Below are 22,108 nucleotides of genomic sequence, written 5' to 3' on the forward strand. Positions count from 1 at the left end.
ATTTATTCCAATTAATTTTATATCCAGAAAATGTACCGTATTTTTCTATTAAATTAAGCATACATGGAATAGTAATTTCCGGTTCTCTTAAATATAATAATATATCATCTGCATATGCAGATAATTTAAATTCAAAACTGGTAAATGAGATTCCCTTTATTTCCCTAGTTTTGTTTATTGCAATTAATAAAGGTTCTAGGACAACATCAAAAAGTAATGGAGACAAAGGGCATCCTTGTCTAACTCCCCTATGCAAGTTAAATCTAGTTGATAAATTATTGTTAATATATAATCTTGCTCCAGGAGAGCTATACAATGTCTGAATCATTTTAATAAAACCGGATCCTATACCAAACCATTGTAAAGCTTGATATATAAAATTCCATTCCACTCTATCAAAAGCTTTTTCTGCATCTAAAGAAATTAAAAAAGCTGGATCATTTATATTTTTTGCTAAATTTAATGAGTGGAATGCAAGTCTAGTATTGTCTGATGAATGTCTTTTAGCAATAAATCCTGTTTGATGTACATCAATAATGAAAGGAAGAGCTTTTGCCAATCTTAATGCTAATACTTTAGCCATTAATTTATTATCCACATTTAATAATGAAATAGGCCTGTAATTTGAAACCAGAGTAGGATCTTTGTTTGGTTTTGGTAAGACTATAATTATCGATTCTGCCATAGTACCAGATATATTTTCATTCTTTATTTGATATTGAAACAAATTTAACAGATATGGTAATATGATATTTTGGAATGATTTATAAAATTCAACAGTATAACCATCTCCACCTGGAGCGGATCCAACTCTAAGAGACTTCAATGCTGTTTCTATTTCTTTTAAAGATATAGGTTCTTCTAAACTTCCTTTTATATGATCCGGAATATTCGGTCCAATAAAAGAATTTAAGAAAGTTAATCCGTCTTGTTCTTTATTTTTATAAGAATTAGAAGTGTATAATTCCTTGTAAAAATCAAGAAATTGTGTTATAATATCTTTTGTGTTGGTATGTGTGTTACCTTGTATATCTTTAATTGCAATAATCTTAGATTTTCTTTTCTTTGCTTTAAGAAAATTTGCTAATAATTTTCCTGCTTTATTTGAATTGCCATAATATTGTACTTGTTTATTGAAAATATCTTTCCTCACAATTTGAGAAGAAATCTCATTATATTTAACTTTTACTTTTAACAACTCTTGTAATGTATTGTTTTCCCATTTTGTAATTAATTTATTTTCTAAAATTTTTATTTGTTTTTCCATATCTTCATATTGTTTTTTAAGTTGTTTTTTAATATAAGCTGAATATGAAATTATATTTCCTCTCATTGTTGCTTTAAAAGCATCCCATAAAATTTCTATATTAATGTCATCAGAAGTATTAAGTTGAAAGAATTCTTGCATTTTTGCTTTAAGATCTTCTAAGAATTTCGAATCTGCTAATAAATCATTATTAAATCTCCATATTGAATTAAATTGATCAATATTGTAATTCTGAAGGTTAATCCACACACCTTCTAATCTAGTCTTTTATATGACTTCTCAATCCTTTACCCAACACTGTCCTCCAAGCAGGGTCCTTGTCTAGATTTCTGAGGATCTGTACAGTAACCCCCTCTTCTACAAAGCCATGCTAGCGACCTGCCTGCGGTAATGGCCCCAAAGCCCATAGAGATTTAAAGGGCTTCCGGGCAGTTGCCGCACAGCAGCTGCTAGCACGGCTTTATAGAAGAGGAGGTAAGTTGATAGGGAGGGAGGCTAGTGCAGCACTTGGGTGTGTTGGTTTTATTTGGAACAATCCATCTAGTAACTATAAATATATTTTGTTAGCTTGTCTTTATTTTTGTGATTTTTTTTTGGCTTGTAGGTATTTTGGAAACCGCTCCTATTGCTATGAGCAGTTGAAGCACTACAAAGAGGCTCTTTTAGATGCAGAGACAGCCATACGGCTCTCCACCAACTGGCCCAAAGGCTATTTCCGCAAAGGTAGAGCTTTGCTGGGGATTAAGGTGAGAATTCTCCTTGAAGTAACTTGTGCAGGCTTTCAACCTGTTAACTCATGAGCAGCACTATAGGCCTGATGGAGTAAAGTGTAATTAAAAAAAATAAAATAAAAGTGCAATAAAGTTTTTAACATTATTTCTTTACTAATTGTATGCAAATACACTGGGAGTGGTTTTTTTGGTTTTTTAATGAAATGTAAAAATTTGACTTAAGTAGGTGCATTCAGCTGCAATTGGAGGTGAATTACACCTCAGCTATCAAATTAAAAACAAAAAAATAAACGGACGCTCTCTGGTCAGCTATGAATTCAAGCCAAAGGGACTTTACTTCAGGACTCCCAATGAGAGACCACCTGTGCTGAGACCTTAGAGCCCCCAACAGCTCACCTAACTATTCTGTACGCACTCATTAGCCTTTGAACCCCTTCACTAATCCACAAATCTTAGCTGAGTTAACTGAGTCAATCAAGATAAGTACAGGGAGGCTTGTAGGATGGGTGAAGTGAGATGGGTAGGTTAATGTAAGGTGGGGATTTCTAGGATAAAAGGTGTCTGTTTTAGGATTTCAGGGAAACCTACATTGAAAGATGGGGTTTGTGATTGGTGCCCCCCTCTCCTAGAAAAAGGTTCATTTCCTAATCATCCTGCTAGACCAGTCCAGACTGGTGATTTATGTTCCTCTACCAATAAATGGAGGCCAAGAGAACCTTAGCTTTACAGTAATGTCACAGTATAAGGAGTGATCCAGCCTGGAACTTGCCAGCATATCTCTGCTTCCAACAAATGATGCAGATCAAACTGGTGCAGCAGGAGTTCTTATTTGGAGACTTGATTCGCTGGGGCATTGTCTGCCGCCAGTTGTCCCAATGACCCATGGTTGAGTTCTTGGCTATTAGGAGCTTTCAGAGATCTATCTGCAGATCTTTGCCCTGAGTAAGCGTGGAGAATTTTCCTCCACAGCCCCATCTTTGGCCCACATGTTTCAACTTGGTGTGACTATGTTGGCAGTGGTCCTGCAGGGATGTCTCCAGCAGGGATGAGTATTGTCTTTCTCTCCTTACCTCCTTACACTGGTTGCCCCTGAAAAAGGAAAAAAAAAAAGTATAGTTTTATAGGGCTTGAGCTGGTTAGAGCAGTAGAAACATGACAGCAGATAAAGGCCAAATGGCTCATCCAGTCAGCCTATCATCCACTATCCCCTCTCCTCTCCCTAAGAGATCCCACATGCCTGTCCCACACTGTCTTAATTCAGACAGTCTTTGTCTCCCATCACCTCTACTGGGAGACTATTCCACAAATCTACATCATCCTGTTGAGTAAAAGGACAGTGTTTATGTTGCAAACCGACATTGTGAAGCAGCTGTGTGATACTCAAGATCTCTCTATCATTCCCCTGAAGACACGCTAAGCGATACAGGGTACGCCTGTTGGGAGTTTTGTGCGGGAGAAGTTTTTGCTGCTGCTGAGTAAGTAGGCTGATATAGAACACATGGGCTGTGATGGAGCAGTTTCTAAAAGTACAATTGTTGATATGTGAAAAAGACACTGATATTGAATGGACTTGTGGAAATCTTTTAATTACCAGGGGTCTTGTGAAGAACATTGAAGACGCCTAATTAATAAGTATTTTGAATTTTTTTTGTTTGCAAACGCCTTTGGAGTGTTTGTCTGCAAGATTCCTGCGACTGTGGTACTTGAGCTGACCTGCCATGATTAGCAGTCTGAGCATTTTTTTAATGCGTTTATTTCTGCTCATAGAGAGCGTTTATTTTCTGCTCATAAAAACAGTCTGTTTTTGAACGTTCTGAGTTACATAATCAAACATCTCTGCTTTTTTGCATAATTAGTCCTACCCACATTGTGAATTTTTGAGAGACATGATGTTTGAGTCCCAATGTTAGTTGAAATCAATGTTTGCATATAATTCATGAGTGGAATTTTTTTGACCTATGATTAGTGGGTGCTCGCTCGACTATTTAGCAGTAGCTTGAATTGAGTGGAGTATTCACCGAGGTCTTTTTTCTCCACTTTTTTTTTTTTTTGGAAGATTTTGAGGCAGTGATTTTGATGTCATTGAATAAGAGTAGAGTATTTTGGTACTCTAGCCCTTGTGATAAATTTTCAATTCTTATGTTCTTCCCATTGTCCAGTACCTCTCCCTTCTTCCTCTTCAATCCCATAAGGATGAACACAGACTTGGTACTGAGCAGTACCAGACTCTTTTCGTAGCTGCTGTAGTTCACTGCTCGTCCATAGTTTCCACTGGGGTCCTCTCTAGTTAATTCTTACAAGTCTGCAGTTCATGCCTATCCACCCCCCCCCACCTCCCTTTCTCCAGTCTACCTTAAAAGTGGTCCTTGGGAGGAGAATGTTCATGAAGCCCTGAATAGAGCGGAAGAGACCAGAGAAGGAGGAACCCAGTAGCAACATCAGTGGCGTCTGATGTCACTTCTGGGCTCCCTAGACTCGTGAAATTGAAGAGGCAGCTGCGGTATAAAGGAGGAGAATGTGGGTGAAGACCTGAAAAGAACAGAGGAGACCATAGAAGGAGCTGCCTGGTAGCATCTGACATCACTTACGGGCTCCTCAGACTCTTGAAATTGCAGAGGTAGCCATGGTATGCGACCCGTGGGCGCATGCCTGAAGGGTTGTGACTAAAAGGGGCATGCCCCTTTGGAGCCACAGGAGGCATTAGTTAACATTCTTTTCCTCTGAAGCTGTGGAATATCTTTTTTTAGGTACTGTTTAAGAATTAATTATGGGATTGAGATATTGATCGATATGGGCAAGAGGAAATGGTCATTAAAAGGATTTAAGCTGTCAGTAACAACTAAAGTTCAAGCTCCAATGGGCAATTTTACTATTTCTCAAGGGAAGTCTGCAACCACAATCCCTCCTCCTTGGACACCCCCACCCTCCAGAACATCCCCCCTTTGAAGATCGCGGCAGGAGGGATTCCCGATCCCTCCTGCTGGTTTCATTGTGGGGGAGGGGGTGTTCTGGCAGGAGGCTGCCTAATCCTTCCTGTCGGAAACCCCCACCGTAGATTTCCTGACTCTGGGGGTCCCCCCACATGTGGACCCCCCCTCCTAACCCCTCCCCGGATCCCCCCCCCTCTAACCTTTGAATGTTGACAGGATAGATTTTGCCACCGGCCGGCAGGCCCACCTCCATCGAAATGAGGAAGGCCTGCCTCTTCCCGGTGTACTATGGAATGCATCGGGGAGGGGCCTAAGGCCTGATTGGCCCAGGCACTTAAGGCCCCGCCTATAGGCACATGTGCCAGCCAGAATCTTAGGTTGGATCATGTGCCTATGGCCACGCCCATAGGCGGGTACTTAGGCACCTGGACCAATCAGGCCTTAGGCTTCTCCCCGGTGCATCCCACAGTGCACCGGGAAGGGGCACGCCTGCCTCATTTCAATGGTGACGGGCCTGCCGGCTGGTGGCAAAACCCATCTGGCCAGCCAACATTCAAAGGTTAGAGGGGGTTAGAAGGGGTGGAGGGGGGCCCGCATGGGAGAAATCTATGATGGGGAGATGCATATGGCTGCATAGGTTCACCTAAGGTGACTTCTGGGGCAAACCATGCCCACAGCTAGCCTTAGGCGGGCATGTGGACCTACCTAGGCTCCTGGAGGCGCTTCCAATGTCCCGAGGCCTGCCTCGGGAGCTTTCTTTCTAAAAACGTGCATCCTGATTGGCTTGTTAGACAGTAGTAGGACGCCTACCGTTGCCTACAATCGGGACGCCGTTTATAGAATCTGCCCCTTAGTGTATGCCCCTGCATCAAAAGTAATTCCATATGCAGGACATTTTCATGTATTAGTATGGAAAGTGCACTAAAATTAAAGCACTTTTTTAGCATATGATTTTGGTGCACCAAAATTATTTTTGTATCAGAGGTAATTTTTAGTGCATAAAAATGTGTGTTAAACTGGTAATAGTAAGTAAGGTACATTAATTCTGGCACTGCTTGTTAAATCCCTCTTTATGTAAGCAGTCTGCTTCATGCTCGAGCTACTTGAGAATAAACAATATCTGAAAACCCTATCTGTGTTGTGTAGAGTTTTCTGGAATCTTGGTGCATTTGCATGATTAGTCAATACCTTTTTATTTTTATTTTCCCTTGGTGTAGAAATATATAGAAGCTGAGGCAGCCTTTGAAATGGTTCTGCACTTAGACACGAACTGCCAAGAGGCCTTGAAGGAGATCTTGGCCTGCCGAGTATATCAGCTGATGGTAGGTTGCTAAGGCTTGCTGTGCATGTGTGGCCTTCAACAAAAACCAAAACAAAAAATAATACACAGGGTATCAGAACAAAGCAGTGTGGCAGATAGAGAGCTCAGGATTGGGAATGAAACAGCATGGCATCGGAGCAGTAATCGAAGAAAGTGGGAGCCTAGGCCCTGCTTGGGATAAAAGAGAAGCTGATACTGGTGGAGGTTGTGGGGATGTGTTACAGGAAAGGAGAAGCAAAAAGAGTAGGACTAGAGAATGTTTGTGATAAGGGAGTGGAGAGGAGTGAAAGAGGTGTCGAGAGGAGACTGGGAAAAAAGAGAGCTAAAGACAATTGCAAGTGGGTAACACGAAAGGGGAAAAGTGCTACTTTGCCCCCCATCCTCATCAATCTTATTATTCACATGTTCACCGTATCCTCTGACCCTAGCAACTCAGTTGCATAAACATACAAGCACACACTATCCCCAGAGCCTACACAGACCTCATGATTGCCCACACACACACACACTGGCACATCGTCCTGCCTTGCCTCCAGACCTTACAAACAGATAACCCACCCCATTCAACTGCGATAAAACCAAGAGTAGCTCAGAGGAGAAATATGGTGTGTGAGCTAGCGTTGGGAAGGGGAGAAAGAGGTGAGCTCATGAAAAGGAAGAGAGTTCATTGTGATGAGACACTAATATGAAGTGTTTCTAAAGTGTTCTTAATAACTGTTTTATTAGCTTTAAAATGTTTTTAAAGATTTAGTGCATATCTGTATCGCTGCAGATCATGTGAGTACCATGTGCCAGCAGATTTTGTACCAATTTTTCAAAATAAAAGTACACATGTGTTTTGAACTTTTCATAAGAAAAATATACCCACAGAGACTTCATCTCGTTTTTCTGCAAGTACTCTTTGTCTAGCTAAAACAATGCACATAGTTTTTGAAAACTCAAAGTTAGGCACATTCAATCAATAAGAAGTTACACCTTCACCAGCAACTACTAAACATAACTTGCTATACATTTTCAAAAACTATATGGATAGCATTGGGTCAACTATCTTACTGAATGGCAAGATACTATCTGTATAAGAAGAGGGCATACTTGGGACAAGGGTGGGCTAAGGAATTATCTGGATAGCAATAATGTTCAGTCACTAATGCTAGTACAGTTATTGCACTCTACATACTCACTGCTGGAGAGCAGCACCGAATATACAAGGATTCTTCAAAAAGTTTCCGCACTTTCATATTTTCACGCTCAACCAAAAACATTCCTTTCTGATGGCATTAAGAAGTTAGTAGAACACTGGGAAAAATGTAATCTCAAAACAGGGTGATTATGTGGAAAAGTGATCAATTTTCTTTTGAGATATTTAATAAATAGTGTTTTTAAAAGATAAAAGTGCAGAAACCTTTTGAAGATCCCTCGTATTTATTAATACATACGAGGTGCTTAAATTAACATTGTGGCCATATTGACTGAATATTGATTTAATTCTTTTCTCCCCGACCTAGTCTCTTCCTGGCAACAACACCACTAAAATACAGGTGAAAGCACACAAGGTGTTGAGCAGTGCGTTTGCATTTGCTTTTACCCATATACAGGGTGGGTGATTTTTCAAATAACCAATTTACCTAGGTAAATAGCATTTTTGGATATTGTCCTTTTGAGATTGAAATTCATGAAAAAAAAAACCAACCAAAAACTAATAGCCTTTTTTCAACAGCATAAGAAGAACAAATAATCTTAATTGTAGTTTTTGTAAAGCAAGAATATTTGTCTTTAAGTGAAGGTATAGACCTGACAGAGCATTTGACTAGGAGTCAGGACAACTAGGAGAAAAGATTGTTTCATGCATAATAGTGGGAAAGGTCATTTTTATACCCCCAAGTTAAAGCTCTAAAAAAATAAATATTTAGTCAGATGTTTTAGGGAGTGGCTGTTAGAATGCCCACAATACTGTAGACTACTTGTCTCAGCATGTGGTAGAATTTTACCATTTGTATAATGCTTTAAACTAGGACACTGTAATATGAATTGCATACAGGTACATCAAGGCCGTACTCCAAAATAGTAACGGCCTCTTTTATAAAGCCGCACGGCAATAGCCCTGAAGCCCTTTAAATCTCTATGGGCTTCGAGGCCGTTAGCGCGGCTTTGTAAACGAGGCCGTTAATGAGCATTTGAGACACTGGAATATAAAATGACTTGCCAATGGCCATGTTGAGTATTCATGTTGGAAGTCAGATTTAAACCCATTTTTGTGGTATCCAGTCTGTTACTTTACTTACTAGATCACCCGATCTCCCATTCTGTCCCTTTAGCCCCCTGCTAAGCTGGCAGAGAGAAATTGAGCAAGTTCCGGGTCAGAATGTTCTGGAAATGTCATCTTGCAAGAGCTCACTGCCATTCTCCTCTTTGTAGGAACTGGGTTTCACGCAAACACAAAGTGTAAGTCTCTTAGAAGAGTTTAAAACTGTTCCTGCTGTCTTAGAAGCTCCAATCTCTGCCAAAGGTGAGTGGCTATCTTGCAGCCCCCAAATATGCAGGAAAGCATTGCCATTTTTCAGTGGGTACATATAAAGAGGCAGAATGAGTGGAAACCCAACAGCTCTTGTTCCTCCATCTTTTGTTTGCTCTGCCATGTAAGTAATATGCGAGCTGCTGTGTATAGATCTCCTGAGGATCTTGCTCAGTACTATTTAACTGTAATCTGTATCCTTGGAACTCTTTAGTGGGGAAGGAATCCTCTGCTTAGTTGGACTTCACAACTAAAGTAGGATCTGGATATTCAGGACCAGTGCCCAGATATGGCCTCGTCTTGAATATTTGCGTTAGGTTCAGTCCATGGTCATCAAAATAATTTCTAGTACAGTTGGTGTTTTGTTCTGGACAGATGGGTTATATCCCAGTGCTCGCGTGTCATGCAGAAGGAATCCACTCTGGTGTTTGAATCCCTCCTACTTCAAAGAAAGTTCTACTGCCCCCTGCTGTTTTATCCTTCTGCATGCAAACCAAAAGGAGTATTTCTGATCTTCTTTGCTTATTTCTTTATTTTTATTTGTTATTTTTGCATATTTTTATCTTTCAGTGTTAACTGCCGCCCTAGTCGAGGGTCCAGCTCTGCCTGTGTGGAGGAGAAGCAGATTGGGGTTTGCAGCTGACAGACCAATCCCTTGTGGTACCTGTTAGCCAGCCTACAGTAGCCTTTTTTTGGAGCTCGGGGTAGTCCCCTGGTAGCATTGCTCACATACTGCATTGCAAGGGTTTGAGTGCAGACATCTGTAGGGGGCTCAGCGAGGTCTCACAGGGTGCTGGCTATGTTTCGCCTGCCCCATTTTTTGTGGTCTGCAAGGGCCAGAAGCTCTGTCAGACACTAGTCAGACTGGCAGCCCAAAGATTCGGTGCTAGAAGGACGTTCTGTTTGAGATAGTGATTTTTTTCTCCCAGATAGGCTAGGTAGGCTACAGCACATTGTCAGCACAGTTCACAGTGACTAAGGCTGTTATAACCAATGAATAAAATCGGGGGGGGGGGGGGTGTCTGTAAATGTTGTTTTTGAAGGTTTCTGCTTGTTCTCTGATGTTCAATTTTAGTGTTTTTGAGGTATTTTGGCACCTTCCTGTCAGAGGATACAGGACCCCATGGTGACCTTCAGTCCAAGGGATGATCCCATGGTTTTCCATCTATTCATACCCTTGGCCTTGTTTGATCTAATTACTGATTTGCTTCAAGAGTTAAATTTGGACTCCCAGTAGGTCCCCTCTATTACGAGTGGAGTGAGAGCTCAGTCTTCTACTTTTTCCCGGAATCCTGATATTAATATATTTGTCACGGAACATTGGGGTAACATAACATAATAAATTTCTAGACCGCATAACCCTAAGTTGCAACCCTTAGAGTTGCAAAGACTATGGCTTGGCTGTATCCGATGGCACCAGAGTGTCACCAGCTATTTGCTCAGCCCAAGGTGGATTCCTTGGTAGTGCAGGTTACAAAGCACACTTCTTCCCAAACGAGGAAAGCATGGTGTTATGCAGGATCACAGAGTTGATGCTCTTCTCAAAAGACAGTTCAAGGCTTTGACTTTAGGAATCAAAGTGGCCACAACGGCCTCCTTTGTGATCCGTGTCTGTCATACCAGGTTATGGAGTCTAAACGGGAGAGCAACAAGCCTTTATCGCAGCTCCTATTAGCAGGAGTGGATTTCATGGCAAATGCTCTGTATGACATCATTAGAGTCATGAGCAAGGTTTCGGCTTATTCAATCTCAGCCTGCAGGATGCTCTGGATCAGGCAATGGGCTGGTGACTCTCATCAGACTTCCTTTCAAAGGGCAAATATTGTTTGGTAAAAGACTAGACGATCTCATGACCAGCGTAACAGATCGTTGTCCAAAATCTTTACCCGAAGGCAGACTCAGAACCTTTTGAGACTCAGAGCGCTGTAATTTTCGTAGCTCCAGGTGATCTCAGCAGTACTCAGGAAGAGTCATAAGAACATAAGAATTGCCGCTGCTGGGTCAGACCAGTAGTCCATCATGCTCAGCAGTCCGCTCACTCAGCGGCCCAGAGATCCTTCCAAGGATACACAAGGAGGTTTATTGTACCCAGACGAAACCAGGCTTCCAGTTCCTATCCTGCTTCAACCTTCAAAACAGCACAATGATGCCAGATCCAGAGCAGTTCTTCTCAAGATAGGGGGACAGCTCTCGGACTTTGTGCAGGCCTAGGCACAAATATCCTCAGACCAATGGGTTCTGGAATCATCCAGAACGGTTACAAGATGGACTTCACCCGGCCCTTAATGGACTAGTTTGTGGACTCCCCAGTAGGGCGACCAGAAAAAGCAGTCAGGGTGGAGGCCACAGCGTGAAGGTTGTTGGATTTTCAGGCCATAGAATGTGTGCTGCCCAAAGACTCAGGCTCAGGCAGATACTCCATATACTTCATCGTGCCAAAGAAAGGTTCAGACAATTGGCGACATGGATACAGTTAAGGGGAATGGTTAATCAGCTAGCTGGGTTGGAAGGCAGAGGAGTAGAGTTAAGGATTGAAGGCTATATCAAAAAGGTGGGTTTTCAGTCTGCTTTTAAACACGGTAAGGGAAGGGGCTTGACGGACAAACTCAGGTAATTTATTCCAGGCATAGGGGGTAGCTAGATGAAAGGAACAAAGTCTGGAATTGGCTGTGGAAGAGAAGGGTAAAGCTAAGAGTGGCTTAACTGAGGAACGAAGTTTTCTGGGAGGTGTATAAGGAGAGAGAAGAGGAGAGATATTGAGGGGCAGCAGAATGAACATACTTGTAGGTCAGCAATAGGAGCTTGAACTGTATGTGACGGCAAATAGGGAGTCAGTGAAGTGACTTAGGGAGAGGGGTGACATGAACATAGCGAGGTTGGTACTGCGGGAGACCAGTTAGAAGTAGATTGCAGTAATCTAAGCATGAAGTTATGAGAGCATGGACAAGGGTCTGGGTAGTGTGCTCAGAGAGGAAGGGGTGAATTTTGGTGATATTGAAGAGATAGAGGTGACAGGTCTTAGCAGCTTGTTGGATGTGCATAGAAAATGAGAGGTCTGAATCGAAGAATACTCTAAGGTTGCAAGCAGAGGAGACTGGGGCAATGACAGTATTTACCGAGTTGGAGAATGGAGGAGGAGCAGAGGGTTTAGGAGGAAAGAGGAGCAGTTCAGTCTTGGACATATTTAGTTTCAGATGATGGCAGGCTATCCAGGCAGCAATGTCAGCCAAACATGCAGAGACTTTTTCTTGGATTTTAGGTAAAATTTCAGGTGTAGAGAGGTAGATCTGGGAGACATCAGCATATTGGTGATGCTGGAAACCATGGGAGGAGATCAGGGCACCAAGGGAAGAGGTGTAGAGAGAGAAGAAAAGGTCCTAAGACAGAACCCTTGGGTACCCAATCACTAGCGGGGTAGCAGCAGAAGAGGACCCACCAACACATACACTAAAGGTATGTTGGGAGAGGTAAGAGGCAAACCAGAAGAGAACAGATTCATGGAATCCAAGCGAGGACAGCGTATCAAGGAGTAAGCTGTGATTAACAATATCATAGGCAGCAGACAGGTTAAGGAGGATGAGGAACAAGTAAACGCCCTTAGATCTGGCCATGAACAAGTTGCTGCAGACTTTAGTGAGGGCAGTCTCTGTGGAGTGTTGGGGACGAAAGCTGGATTGTAGAAGATTGAGAATCTGTCGAGTTGAAAGGAAATCCAGGCAGTGACAGAGAACAGCACACTCGAGTATGTTGGATACGAATGGAAGAAGGAAGACAGGGCAATAGTTGGACGGGCAGGTGGGGGGGTCCATCGAGAGTTTTTTTGAGAAGCGGCGTAACCACCGCCTGTTCGAAGGCAGCAGGGATAGTTGCAGTAGAAATAGATAGATTGAGAATATGGCATATGGGAGGGATAACAGTTTGTGAGATGGGGTCGAGTAGAAGGGTGGGATTAGGGTCTGAGGGGCATGTAGTAGGCTTGGCTGAAGACAGAAGTTGTGCAGTTTCTTACCCTGTAATTTCAGAGAAGGAAGATAAATCAATGGTAGTTGATGGAGGGACAAGAGGGTGGGACCAGACAGGAGAAACTTCCTTATTTGGGTGAAGGATGAAGGGGTGATGCTAGTTTGAAGTTCAGGAGAGTGGATGGTGGGTAGGGGAAAAGGATGTGACTTTGTAGTGAATTCAAGAGCGGTCTTGTGGACCTTGTCATAATGGGCTTGCTAGCCAAGCTAACTCCATCAACATGGCACTATCTCCAAAAGCTAGGTTCCATGCTTGCCATAATAGACATGGTTCCCTGGACAAAAGCTCAAATGTATCCTCTCCAAAATGCATTATCACATTGGTCCCATCAGACAGACACTCTGCTGATGTCCTGCTCTGGACACCGGAAGCTTGGGCCAGTATTGATTGGTCACTCTGCCCTTAGGCACTAACCAAGGGAATACCTCTTTGCATAGCTTCCTGGGTAATTGTGAAGACAGATGTCAGTCTCTTCGATTGGGGAGCTCACTGCAACTATCATCTGATTCAGGAACGTTAGTTGACCACTCAAGAGAAAGTGGTCAGTCAACAGGCTGGAACTTAGAGCAACTTCGGCTGGCCTTGCAGAAATTGTAGAAGACTCTGGAAGGACAAACGGTCATTCTTCTTAGACAGTGTACTGTGGTGGCCTATGTCAATCACCATAGAGGCACCAAGAGTGCCCGTTTACTGTTAAAGCCCATTTACTGTTAAAGTGAGCAGAGTATCATCTCAGTGGCACACGTTCTGGGAGAGGACAATGTCCAAGTTGATTTCCTCAGCAGACAGACCTTGGATCCGGGTGAGTGGATGCTGTCTGTGTCAGCCTTCCAAACTATTGTTCATCACTGGGGTCAAAGGATGTTTGACCTCATGGCAACAGCATAAAGCATGGACTGATTCTTCAGTTAAAGGTCCGAACCCGGAAGCTCTGGTCCAACAATGGCAGCAGAACGAGCTATTATATGTGTTCCCTTTGTGGCCCATGATATGAAAGGTTCTCCACAGGATCACACACCATCGGGGAAAGGCAATTCTCTTAACTCTAGATTGGCCATGCATATTTAAGTTTAAGTTTATTAGGATTTTATATACCGCCTATCAAGGTTTTCTAAGCGGTTTTACAAATCAGGTACTCAAGATTATGGTATTCAGATCTAGTTTGTCTTCAGACAGGTCCCAGTCTCAGGCTGCAAGTGCAACCAGACCTCCATTCTCAGGATCCAATGGTCATAGAAGATCCAGATCACTTTGCTCTTACAGTATGGCTCTTGAGTGCGAGGAATTAGAGTTCAAGAGGTACTCGGAGGTAGTCATTGCTACTCTGCTCAAGTCTTAAAAGCCAACAACATTCTCTGCCTATGCTAAGGCTTGGGAAACTTTCCAACACTAGTGTGTCTAGGAAAAGGAGGAGCCTTTTTCTGCTCTGGTCTATGTGGGACTAGCCTTCCTCCAGGCCGGCCTTGACAAGGGATTTATAGTAGCTTCCTTAGAGTCTGAGTAGAGGGACTCTCTTGTTTTATGGCTCAAGACCACAGATCTACCCTGGTGTTTCATCCAAACATATCCAGATTTCTAAAGGGATCTCTGCATATCAAGCCCCCAGTAAAACCCACATTTCCTTCTTGTGATTTTTAATGTGATTTTGCAGGGTCTCTGCCAGGCTCTATACGAGCCACTGAAGGAAGCGTCTTTAATGGATTTGACGCTCAAAACGGTTTTTCTGGTGGTCATTACCTCAGTGAGAAAGGTCTTGGAGTTACAGGCTCGCTCTTGCAAAGAGTCTTTCCTTAAATTTACTGAAGTTGGAGTCTGTGCACCATTCCTTCCTTTCTGCCGAAAGTGGTTTAAGCGTTCCATGTCAATCAGGAAGTCGGACTGCCAGTGTTCCAGTCCTCAGGTTCTAAGAAAAAGAATCAGATTATGAAGAAGTTGGATATCTCAAGGTCACCAGTGAATTCAAGCTATTTGACCATCTTTTAATGCTGACAAGTCCAGCTAGATGCGGTGCACTGGCTTCCAAGAACATGATTGCCAGATGGATCCGTAGGGCCATTTCGTTAGCATATATTGTTTCTGGGAAGCAGTTTCCTGTTTCTGTAAAAGTTCTTTCGACTAGAAGCGTGGTTTCGTCGTGGTCAGAAACTCGGGACGGTCTCCCCCAAGGAGATTGTAGAGCAGCAACTTGGTCCACTCTACATACATTTCCCAAGTTTTACAGAGTGGATGTAGCAGCAAGGGAGGACTCTGCTTTGGGTCTTCAGTGATACAAGCCAGCGCATTGATCCAGCCCCAGATTTCTAGGACTGCTTTTATATGTTCCATCCATCCAGAATGATGCGCCTATTTCATTAGAAAAAGTTTAGGTTCTTACCTTGCTAATATCTTTTCTAGTAGATAGATGTGTCATTCTGGACTCCACCCTGTTATTTATTTCCTGCGCCTACCTACTGTCTCACTCAGAATGTTCATATCCAATCTTGACAGTTGGATGCCAGTCAGACCTTAACGTTGTGAAGAATAGTCTAGTAATGTAATGTAATGTAATTTATTTCTTATATACCGCTACATCCGTTAGGTTCTAAGCGGTTTGAAGAAAATATACATTAAGATTATAAATGAGAAGTAAGAAGGTACTTAAAAAAATTCCCTTACTGTCCCGAAGGCTCACAATCTAACTAAAGTACCTGGAAATTAATAAAGAAGAGAAAATAAAGATGGTTGAAAAAAGAAAAATTCTATGTGAACTTATAGGATGGAAATTAAACTGACAGTGAAGAACTGTATGAAAAATACATATGGAATGCAGTTAGAGAGGGTAGGTTACAATCTATTTATGGTATGTTTGGCATGCTTGTTGCGCTATTTTGATTGTTCACTGTTTAGCATTGTTATCATTTCAGAGCAGAACAGACTTGTTCTTTGGGAATTTCCCCGTACCCCTCCTTCACAGCTGTTTCTATAAGGGTCTATTGCTTGCTTTGGAACTAACTGAGGGGGCAGCAGAGCCCTCTGAAGTAGGAGGGTTTAAAAAACCATAGTAGATTCCTTCTGCACAGCTCACAAGCACTGGGATATAACCCTTCTGTCCAGAATGACATACTTATCTACTAGAAACAATATTAGCAAGGTAATAACCTTGTCTCTTTTTCTTATGCAACAGGACTGGTAGTCTTGACCAATGGGTTAAATCATCATTATCCATGAGTGTGGTAGAGAGAGAGCCCACTGTTTTGTTTTCATGCTTTACCTCCCATCACTCTGGGATGAACTCCTCCCCCTCAGTCTTACTCTCTAAACGTGAGGAGTAGGGAGCATGTCTGTTCTGCTCGAGTTAATCAGTATTATTTTTGTTTGTTTATTATCCGATTGGAGGCTTTTGGTGCTGCAGAGGATCCCGGTCACCCAGGGGCATCTCTGGCTGCGAGAAGATACATACTCACAGGGCTGAGATCTATAACCCAAAGGCACATGCTTCACGTTACTCCTGTGTGGCCAGTCTGCATCAGTAGTTCTCAAAGTTCAGGGTCCGTGCCCTTGGGAGCAATCTTGCCCAAGGTTTATCGACAGTGGGCTTGAACAACTTGCCCCAGGTTCTGTCCACAGTGGGCTTAAGTGGTTCCTGTGGTGGTTTTATCCAGGATCAGGGCCGACTATGTTCCTCCCCCCATGACATTGTGTGGTTCCAGCAGGAGTCTGAGGGTCCGGTTCCATGTTGGGAACTGGACGACAGTCCGAAGAAACTAGCCATCTTTTGGACTTTCAGGCTTGTCTGAGGCAGAAATCTTCTCTCCTCTCAGCACAGAAGCAAGGCACAGTAAGTAAGGCTATTGCAGTCTATGGGGAAAATTGTGAGGAAGTCCTTAAGTCATTTTTAAAGGTACTTGCATTTTTTTCTCCATGGCCCATTTTAGGCTCCAGAATTGCTATTGCGGCAACCATCTTGGATGTCCCAATTTTGTTTTAAAAGCTTCCATCTGCCTCAATACCCCTTATTTTTGACAGAAAACAGTATAGATGGACTCTTCAGATGGAGATACTTCGTATTCATACCAGATTTGTGGCAGATGCCTATCTGAAGGGGGGGTTCTTGTTCCATGTGCCATACAGCATGTGAAAGGGGGGGGTTAGTTTTGGGCTTCGCCTTCCCTTATGCTTCTGGTGGTTTAGGTGCTCAGCTGGAGCATTTTCTGGGACAGAAATTCTAGCTGGAGAAAATGGAATTGGCGTCCTTCTGGGCAACCTGGGCATTGGTTCGCACCCGAATTCACATACATGACAAATGAAGCATTTTAAGTTTGAAATGCTGACCTAACCTTGTGGGGGCATCGGGATTAGGTTCTTATCTTGCATCTATCTTATGAACAGGAATGGTAGTTTTGATGCCTGCCCTGTCCGATGTATTCGAGCCTGCTTTCTGTTTCAGACACGCCTGTTTAGTCAGATGTCTTGTTTCTATCGCCTGCCCGGTAGGGTCAGGGATGAAGAGGAATTCACTCATAAATACTGAGCAACAGAACTATTGGTGCAGATGACACACAGGTAGGTGGCTCCTTTTATTTCCACCTTGTTTGTTTCATTTAGTAGTGGTTTAAAAGCATTGTTTAATGTTTATATTTAGAGCAGAACAGACTTAGGTCGGGGAATTTCCCCACCCCCCTTTCTTACGTTTGCACTCTAGGACTCGCTAGAAGCTTTAGTACTGACTGAGGGGGTGGAACTCATCCCAGAGTGATGGGAGGTGGAACATGAAATCAAAACAGTAGACTCGGTACAACCCTTGCAGCTAATGAGGGTTTAACCTGCTGGTCAAGACTGTTTGCGAGAAAGATTAGCAAGGTAAAAACCTAATATTTCCTTATATATGTTTGTTTGTTTTATTAGCATTTGTTATACCGCATTATATAATAGTCAGCAGTATATAGATCAAAATTAAGAAACGTTGAGGAAGCAGCATTTCTGTTTTAAAGATACATAGGGTTTTTAGGAGAGAATGAAATGTGGTTTTGGGGAGACTCATATGCGTACACCTTGTTGAAAAAAGGGTGGCAGCATGTATTTTATTTACAGACTTCCCCTCTTTTGCTTCCTTTGTGCTTCTATTATTGGAACAGTTCTGCTGAGAAATGCCAGCTCCTGTTTTGAAGAACCAGTAGAGGATGACATTGTTTTATTAACGGACCAATCAGAGTACGTATTAACAATTGCTCGTAGAATTGCCAAATGCTGTGTAGATCAGTGTTTGTTAGAGATACAATTTCATCTGGTATAATGTTTTTCTCCTGATGAACTTTTCCATAAATTTCTATCATCCATTTCCCTTATACTTCCTGCCCCTGGTGTGTGGATAATTAGTTGCTCTGAATATGTTTGTTTCTGGGGTTACAGGGTGGTCCTCGGATTATATGAAGAGAAAAGGTTCCTTTTGCAACCAGGCATTGGTGTGAGTGCTTTTCTATAGCATCCCTGAAAGGTATTGTTTATTGTGAGCTTCTGTACCGCTACTAATGACTGGGGAGTCAATTCAGAGCGGTTTGCATGAGTTTCTGTAGAGGTGTTACAATACAGAGTTATAAAGAGCTTTTGCGAGGTGTTGCAATACATGGGCTCTATACAGAGTTGCAGGGGTTTCTGTAGCAATGTTACAATACAGAATTAAGACCAGCATAATTGTGGAATAATCAATCATCATACTTATTTTACTGGAGGCAGGGTCTTTTGGAGGAACAGTGCGCAGTGTAAAACTAAGGCCAATAAAGAACATGGTAACTCTTATAGAAAGCTAAAAGATGGTAGAGAGCAGACTGTTACTGGAAGGACAAAATACAGGAGAGTCTATTGATCCTTTAGACCAACTCAGATGGATAAGTTTATACTTCCCATTTTGAAGTTGAAGTGGTCATCTCTCCTGCCCTTAGGACCCCCTATACCAGGGGCAGGCAGGTCAGGTTTTCAGAATATCCACAATGCATATGTATGAGATTAGAATTTCATGCCAAGGAGGCAGTGCATGCAGATCTATCTGCTCCATCTTCATTGTGGATATCCTGAAAACCTGACCTGCCTGATACTCTGGAGGACCAGAATAGCCTAGACCAGGGGTCTCAAAGTCCCTCCTTGAGGGCCGCAATCCAGTCAGGTTTTCAGGATTTCCCCAATGAATATGCATGAGATCTATGTGCATGCACTGCTTTCAATGCATATTCATTGGGGAAATCCTGAAAACCCAACTGGATTGCGGCCCTCAAGGAGGAACTTTGAGATCCCTGGCCTGGGCCAATGGTTCTCAACCCTGTCCTGGAGGACCCTCAGGCTAGCTCTAATGAACATGCTTGATAGAGAGATTTGCATATAATGGAAGTGACAGGCATGCAAATCTGCTCCATGCATATTCATTAGGGCTAGACTGAAAACCCGAATGACCTGGGGGTCCTCCAGGACAGGGTTGGGAACCACTGGCCTAGACCAGGTAGGACTGAGGGAGGAGTGCTACAGAGAGGGAAGGGGTAGGAGGAATTTGGTCAGGAGATATTCTTGTCTTCAGGTGGGGGAGGGAGGAGCACCTGAAACGCCTTACGTCAGTATCTAGAAGTTATCTAGGCACTGGCAGATAGCCTTCCCTTTCCTTTAAACCACAGGTGAAGGCAGTGCTATCTCGGGTGTGCATATTGCAAGATTATTTGTCGTATGATAACTTCAGAACTATTATTGTGATGTTGATTGCTCCAGTGCTCAACTATTATAACTCCCTTTACCTGAGCTTGCCCAAGTGTGCGCTACGGCCTTTTCAATTGGTGTAGAATTTGACGGCACATGTTATTACCCGTGTCTCGAAATTTGATCATATTTCACCAATCCTTCACGAATTGAATTGGCTGCCTGTAGATACCCATATTGAAGTCAAGGTATTGTGTATCATCTTCAGGTTGCTGCAGGATAACTGTCCAGCTGCTTAATGCGCTATGTTGCAATTTTATCCACCAGAACATACCCTGCGATCTATGGACAGAAAGTGTGTGTTGGTACCATCTTTGAATATTGTGAAGGTATCAGTGAGTCGTTAAACAATGTTTTCTGTGCAGGGGCTAGTATGCTGGAGTGCCCTATCTTTGGGGTTAAGGCAGGTGCCCATCTTATTGCAGTTTAGGAAGGGTTTGAAAACTGCCTTATTTGGCCGTTGTTTTGTTAAGTAAGGTGAGCTGTGAGTTGTTAGAGTACAGGTTTCTGTTGAGTTACTAGTTTTTAAGGTAATTTGTTTGTTTGTCTTTTATTTTTTATGGAGATGTGGTTTTGGGGGTGTTGTTTTTGAAGACTTATTGTGAATTTTTTGTATTTTAATATGTTTTATTATGTATGTAACGATATTGCGGTTTATAAATATTTAAATAAATAAATTCAGTGCCGGGCAAAGATAGAACCAATGTTGTTTAAAGTACTAGGTCAAAGTCCTTAAGTGAAAGTAAAGATTAATGCATATTTTGATACTTAAAGTAAAAAGTATAATGACAAACAAATTAAAAATTTATTCAAGCAAAGGTGCCTAAAATACTTTTTGAGTAAAAGTACAGGGGGAGGATGACATCATCACACAAGATGGATGGCTGAGTTATTAACTCTGCACAAATAAAATCAACAAATATCAAAGGCATCAGCCTCCCATCCAGTCATATGGCTTCACACTCTGACAGTGATGTAGCACTGTTAGTGAATTTCTTCAAGATGTTCCAGAGTGGTCGCCGAACTTTGAAGGACTTTACCTATCAACCCAGACATCACATGAACAACAAGATGGCGGAGTCCAGCTTACTGGAGGAGCCATCAAGGAGCCAGTGTGTGAACTAATGAGCCCACCATGTTTGAATTCTGTAACATACTTTATGAAATTAAATCAGACTTAAAATTAGTTCATGAAGAACTGTCTGCTCTGTCAGCAGACCTGCGAAGAGAAATAGTAGCTTAGCCATCAAGACAGTGAGTCAAGGATACAGAGATCCGTTTAGAAGAGGAACACGATTCCATTGCTTAATTGGAGGTAACATATATGAAGTCACAGAAATACCTACTAGATAATGTAGAGGACTTAGAAAATTGGAGATGCCACTTCAGTGTATGGATTCAAGGAGTACCGGAAACAGCAGACTATATACAATGTGAAACTCCTCAGTGCATTGAAGTCTGTTCAATTGGAATGGGCAGTGCTTGAACCTTATAAGCTACAGCTCAGAGAGAGGGGTATAAAGTATCATTGGCAACACCCACTTGCTCTGCCGTTCTAATAAGAAGGAAAACTTGTTCAGCTAAATCAGCGAAAAAGGCGCATTGCATTTTTCCAGAAATAACCTCCTGTCATTTCTAGTCCACCTAAGGGAGAATGCGATGGATCATGACGAGCAATGGCTCCTCTGGCCAGGTTACAAGAGGAAAGGGATCTGGCTAATTGGAATCTTAGGCCACTCCCAGCGCATCCCACAAAGCACTGGGAGAAGGGCCTAAGATTCCGATATGTCAGCCGGGTGGCGGCAGGAGGAATTGGGCACTCCTTCTGCCATGGACATTCGGGGATGGGGGGATGGTTTTGGGGGTCCCAGCAGGAGGGACTGATCATCCCTCCTGCTGGTAGTCTTCGTGCATGTGCGGTGGGGAGGACAGGCCACGGCTGCTAAACTGATTGCGGCAGGGAGATCCCTTGCCGCCATCAGTTCAGTAACAACGTGATTCTCTTAACTGACGCCTGTAATATGGACACTGGTTAGAGTGGTGGTTAGGCGGCTTAGGGTGATTCTATATAGGACATCTGTGTATGATTCTCAAAAGCTGCTTAGGCAACTTCTGAGATGGGTGCCCTATACTGAATCCGGGCCTGAATGTTTATATTTAGTGATGCATACTATCTAGATAATGGTGTTAAAATATACTCGATTAATTTAAACTTTGCAGCCGGCATTTTAAATATATGACAACTGTGGGATTTTGACCTAACTGTATTTTGAATTTTCCTAATGATAACTGAGGTATAATGTCTTAGTGAATAGATTCAATTGACCCAAAACGTCCCATGGTGAAAAGTCTTTTTCTGTCCACAAATAGAAATTATCTTTTCTTTTTTTTCTTGATCTATCTATCTTCTTTCTTGTGAAGGACACTCTGTGCCTCCCTATGGGTAGGAAATATCACCATTCAGATAAAGGAGAAGCAGTTGAGAGACCTGTTCAAAAAGTAAGTTTGAAATATCTTTGGTATGTTTGAGTAGAGTAGTGGTTGGATTTGGAAAGACAAATAATCAAATCTAAAATCCAAATCTAGTATCTGCTTTTCACAGATTTG

At 42.4% G+C, this 22,108-nt stretch overlaps 1 protein-coding gene across 4 annotated transcripts in view; it reads left to right on the forward strand.

Annotated features, from left to right (window-relative positions):
- Nucleotides 1-22,108, forward strand: part of LOC117359008 (protein STIP1 homolog) — a 123,072-nt gene that overhangs the window by 63,168 nt on the left and 37,796 nt on the right. For all 4 annotated transcript variants that reach the window (XM_033941065.1, XM_033941064.1, XM_033941066.1 and 1 more), the window contains 5 exons: nt 1,872-2,013; nt 6,146-6,250; nt 8,665-8,755; nt 17,899-17,974; nt 21,923-22,000. In XM_033941065.1, coding sequence (XP_033796956.1) covers nt 1,872-2,013; nt 6,146-6,250; nt 8,665-8,755; nt 17,899-17,974; nt 21,923-22,000 — 492 coding nt within the window. The remainder of the gene's footprint in view (nt 1-1,871; nt 2,014-6,145; nt 6,251-8,664; nt 8,756-17,898; nt 17,975-21,922; nt 22,001-22,108) is intronic.

The sequence above is a fragment of the Geotrypetes seraphini genome, chromosome 4, assembly GCF_902459505.1.
Source record: "Geotrypetes seraphini chromosome 4, aGeoSer1.1, whole genome shotgun sequence".
NCBI lineage: Eukaryota > Metazoa > Chordata > Amphibia > Gymnophiona > Dermophiidae > Geotrypetes > Geotrypetes seraphini.